The sequence below is a fragment of the Elaeis guineensis genome, chromosome 5, assembly GCF_000442705.2.
Source record: "Elaeis guineensis isolate ETL-2024a chromosome 5, EG11, whole genome shotgun sequence".
Taxonomy (NCBI): Eukaryota; Viridiplantae; Streptophyta; class Magnoliopsida; order Arecales; family Arecaceae; genus Elaeis; species Elaeis guineensis.
The window spans coordinates 116,681,359-116,686,847 of NC_025997.2; the positions used below are offsets into that span (position 1 = coordinate 116,681,359).

General features: G+C 37.3%; 1 protein-coding gene across 1 annotated transcript; it reads left to right on the forward strand.

Moving 5' to 3' along the window:
* The first annotated feature begins 2,827 nt into the window (after positions 1–2,827).
* Positions 2,828–5,175, forward strand: LOC105033352 (cysteine proteinase inhibitor 12). Its single transcript, XM_019846616.3, has 4 exons — positions 2,828–3,085; positions 3,706–3,913; positions 4,582–4,727; positions 4,867–5,175. The coding sequence occupies exons 1-4, from the start codon at positions 2,984–2,986 to the stop codon at positions 5,017–5,019; spliced, it is 609 nt and encodes a 202-aa protein (XP_019702175.1). The 5' UTR covers positions 2,828–2,983; the 3' UTR covers positions 5,020–5,175.
* Positions 5,176–5,489: the final 314 nt, after the last annotated feature.

Below are 5,489 nucleotides of genomic sequence, written 5' to 3' on the forward strand. Positions count from 1 at the left end.
CAACAGTGCAAGAGGTCGATCCGCCCGTCTCTCCCACATACGCAGGCTCGCTCCTCTCCCTCTCTCTTTCTCAGAGCTCTCTGTCTGCATTTCACTGTTGCCCAGTCACCTCTCTGACTTGACCGTCGGAGGGTCCCCGCCGGAGCCGCCTCCGGTCAGTGCGGACTTCCTTTTGCAGGTGCACGCTTCCCGGCGATCGGGCGACGAGGCGATTGGCCGCAACAGAACTCATTCTCTGTCCTCAGCTCTTTTGGATCTTTGATTTTGGAAGGATGTACATCCCCTTATGTGCAAGTTTACCTCTTTACTACAATAAAATTTTAGAGGCTCAGATTTCTTCCCCTTGATTCAACATAAATCATTCTCTTTTCACCTTTTTTTTTTTTTTTTTGATAGAAAGCATCCGTTGCTTTAAAATTTCATCAGAGCTGAACATCCATCCACTTCCTCTGCATCATTTCTACAAACAGATCACCACGATAAAAAGCTAGATAGCATCAACGGGGAACGGAAATCACGCCCTCACGCCATGGATCCGGCGGGCAAGCTGGATATCCTCGGGCATTGATGGATGAATTCTCATGCATAGTTGGGCAAATCTCCAATAGTCATGCATTTAAAAATTCTGTTGCACAAAATCCAATGCCTAGGATGTAGCCCCTCCTATAGGGTGGACAAAATCCAACAACTTTATATGATATATATATATATATATATATATATATACCCTTACAAATATAGCTTCTTTATATTTATCTTGCCACAATGTTAATAAAAACTAAATGTATTTTTTAATTTTTAAGAAAAAAAACTACAACATATATTCATTTTTAACGATCCAAAGATCCTAAAATGACATCTATTTTGAGTTAAGTTTTTTCATTTATTTAGCTTAAAAGTATGTATTTAACTTTTAGAAACATGATGGAAATGCTTTTCCACCGTAGATCAAGGATGTTCGAGCCCCAAGAAGAAAGGTACCAAGCAATCGGGGAAAACAAGGGGGCAGCTCGTGTTGGTGGGAGGGATGAAGTGAAATTGCTTCCTTGAAATGCAAACTTATATGTAGCCAAAAAAAGACTTTGCTCTGGCCCCACCAGATTTTAGAAAGTCAATTCAGCAATGGGCCTTTCTTTCAAAATTTTATTTTGTCTTGTATTAAAGATTTTATCAGTAGCTATCATGACTCTAGCTTGTTCATCATTGCAAAATTGTTTATGCTAATCTTGCCGAAAGAGTTGGAAAATTATATCTGAGTCTTGGCCTCTTGCTGACTTCCACCTCAAAGGCACTTGGGAATTATCTTTTTTATATATATATTTTTTCTGCTTGGATTCTCTCACCGGCCACCGGCATCTTTTCCTTCCCTAACCACTCCAATGCTGCGTTTCATTATGCCTTGTTCTCCCTATGTAAGCACTTGAAGTCTCTTCTTGTCATCTAACTTAACCTGCTTTATCTTATGAAAACAAACATAATGAATGATTTTAAGATCACCAACAGAACAATCATTTGCATAGATGGCAATAGTTTAGATCGGTCGGGTGAAGTAAAATCTTAACATGTACCTCTCCTGGCCAAATAGTCTCATCGGCACGACATAAAATGATCCATTTGACCTAAGTCAATCTATTTTGTCAAGTTCGATGTTTAATGGATGCAATTTAACATATCAAATCTAATATTTAATGGATCATTTATTGAAATAATTTAAATAAATGCATTAAAAAAAATTTAATGATCTAAAAATTTATATGCAAGATCATGGTCGAAGGTTCAATTAGATCTAAATTATTTGGGCTCAAATAAATCTCTATCCTTATATCCTAAATTAGATTAAAAACTCTAATTTGTATCTAATCCATTTAGAATTTGGATCAGAATATTTGATCCATATCAGACATGAACCAAAAAACCGACCCAAACTCGAACCAAATATGACCGGATGAGATTCAGCTAATGTTTTCCACATCAATAATCTATTGTCATATCTCAAAAATGTAAAATGTAATTTTCTAATATAGTCCAAAAGATGAATTAAATATAATATAAGCTAGTTTTCTCTTGGTGTCACTTTCTTTCGTCATCCCTTTCTTTTTTAAATCACCCACTTGCAAACACATTGTCGTAAGATCCTTTTCTAAGATTACTTAAATGCAGAAGCCTTTAGTTGTTGCATCTTCTCATTTTTTTTAATCTCCCGGATGCAAACACATAGTCATGAGATCATATTAAGATCCCTTTCTAAAATGTTTTGGACAGAACTCATTCATCAGTTCCATTTTGGTAGGGCAATTCTTTTATAGCCACAAGTTCATTTCAAGCAATTTACCAAATGACAAAAGACTCTTGGATACGAGTCAAACACCATATCAAGACGGACGCGGATATGATATGCTACCTACTAAGAATACATGGTTACGTCTAATTGCAAAACATGTATCTCACTGTATAAAATCTGACATCTTTATCTCGTACACGTATCTCAAAGCATGTGGAGAGACATGTTTTGGGAGATTGCATGTATCATACTTAACCCACCTTGACCAGAGTGCTCCACTTAATTCAAATCTTCTAGAATTTAAGACTAATCCTCCCTTATCCTCACCCCAGAAGGCCAAAACCTTCGTCAGCCTACGGAATTTGATCACCTCACTACGCTGCTCCTCCAAAATCCCCAAGTAGTTGTACGCCCAGATGCAACCCGGTTCAAGCATAACAAACGCTCAGATGCAACCCGGTTCAAGCATAACAAATACGCAACTGGGGAATCTAGCGGGGACACGTTATCTGTTTTAGAAATTTGGTCAGAAGGATAGGTATTCGTTGGCGAGCGTTGAGGAGCGAAGTTTCCAAGGAGAAAGAATGGAGAGGTTATAAAAGGAAGAGCATGAGACCAGGTTCTCAAGGAAGCATTTGATCTTTGCTCTCTTTGCTGCTGCTAGTTATTTGATTTGGTGTGGGTAAATAATTTGCGATCGCCATGGCCACCTTGGGAGGAGTTCATGATGCAAAGGAGATCCAGAACAGCGTCGAGATCGAAGAGCTTGCTCGCTTCGCCGTCGAAGAGCACAACAAGAAGGCGGTGAGGATTGGAACAGTCTCTATTTGTTCTTCGTATCCTCTCTTTGTTCTATTAGATTTAGGCTCCATTTTTACTCTTAACTGGGTTTAATTTTTCTTATATTATTGGACTTCCATTGATCACCAGTTTATCCGTGATAATAATCTAAGTTCTGTTGATTCTGGGGAGTTTCGAACCAAAAGCTTATGCTCGTCAAGAAACTTCTACAAAACAAAATAAAGGAAGAAAGTTATTTTGGTCGAACCTATTTATGCCGGAGAGAATTATTTTCTCGGAAGGCTGGAATAAGTTATTCTTGCCATAAAGCCCTCATTTTTCCTGCCTTATTTTCCTTTTTGAAAAAAAAAAAAAAAAAAAGACACCTCACCTAGAAAGAATTACTCAAAACTTTTCACCGACCATAATCATTAACTTAGGGAATAACCGTTCCACATTGAATAATTATTCCTATGCTAAATTTTCTTTATTCCCGCACCACACACAGTCTATAGGCTATAGCATTCTATTTTAGCCATCTTCTTCTGCGCTTGTTCTACCTTCTATATATGCCACAGATATCCATATAATTGCTAATTGTTGTATGTTAATTTCCCTGAGTTTATTTGATGTTTTCGGTACAGAATACTCTGCTTGAGTTTGGTCGAGTAGTTAAGGTGAAAGAGCAAGTTGTATCTGGAATTATTTACTACATAACTATTGAGGCAAGTGATGGAGGGAAGAAAAAGCTATATGAGGCTAAGGTCTGGGTCAAACCCTGGATGAAGTTTAAGGAGCTTCAGGAGTTTATTCCATTAGGTGACTGCTCTTCGGAGAATGAAACTCCCAAAGGTAATTCTGATCACAGTTGCAAACAATTCTTCATTTATTGACTCCATAAGTAGGTCTGCACTATTCTGTGAGAATTTGAATGATTAACTTCACTAGGATTCCAAGTCAATAACTCAGCTACTCCCTTTTTGGTTTACATGTGATCATTGGGATATTGATCACAACTAATGAAGTCCCTCCCCTTATTTAGGCCCTTATTGTTTTTTTATTGCATACTTTCAGTTCTCCAACACTTTGTTCTGAATTGGTGCATCTTTTGTCTTTCATCTAGCTTACTAATTTAAGATCAATTTTGCATCTATGCATGTCTTCATGCTTATATACTATGTTTAGGTGTTGAGTTTTGAGACTATAAATCTATTATATCACCACAATTACTAATTGGGGTTCTAAGAAAACCAAACTTTTACTTCATGTTTTTCTCCTTTAGAAAGCTCTAAAGAGTATAAGAACCTCTACAGTTCTACCCAACATTGGAGCAGTCTTTTTATGAGCAAATTTGCTGGTGAAATTGATACTATCATATGCCAAATGCCATCATGTGCATCTAGGATGTATCGAAGTGCCATGTAAATGACCGTTAGAACCATATGCACTGCTTTATTGGCAGCTTTTTGTTGTCCTTTGTTAAGAATGATATAGTCATAATGAGATTGGTCATGTGCCAGATGGGCATGAAGCGGGATGGCTCATGGTGCCAACGCATGACCCTATCATACAAGATGCAGCAGTTCATGCTGTAAAATCCATCCAACAAATGTCTAACTCTCTTATCCCCTATGAACTACTTGAGGTCCTTTCTGCAAAAGCCAAGGTTGGCTTTTGTAGCCCTTATGTCTTCCTATTCCTATTCTTTCATCATTCATTTCATTTACTAGGTTTCTCAAAGTTATAATTATAAAAATTTTCAAGTGCTGAAAATTCATCCATCCTCTCATTTTCTCCTCTTTCAGAAGACTGAAAATTCTGCCAAGTTTGATCTGCTGCTTAAAGTTAAGAGAGGACAGAAGGTAGAGGAGTTCATGGTGGAAGTGGATGAGACTATGCAAGGAACCTTTCATCTGAATCAGATGAGGCAGCAGGATTCAGACTCTGGTGCTTACTAAGATATATGTGTATGATGGCCCAATAAAACGTTTTACATTGTTCTATAAGACCTATCCAAATCCCCTGCTATATATAAAAGGGGCGGATGCTAATATTCTGTTTGTAATTCATGTATTGTTAATAATGCTATTATCCTCATTATTTTCTTTTTCTAAGCAGTTTTAAAGGAAAATGGCATGCTGTTTTCTTTATAAAAAAAAACTGCTGATTTTAAATCACCTTGGAGGATCTTGTGAGGTTGGTCTCTAATCTGGAGCTGTGTTTTTGCTAGTTAAGCAAAAGTAATGCCCGAACTTGCCAAACTATGGTCGGAGAATTTCCATACTAATCCATGTTTCTTAGTTCTTCATTTGTTAATAAGTTTTAGGCCATCACAGGATTTGCCATTCATGTGGTTAACGGATTCACAAGTCCGAAGATTGTTCCTCTTTCTATTGCTTTTCTATTACTTTTGTAAAATTAGATGAAT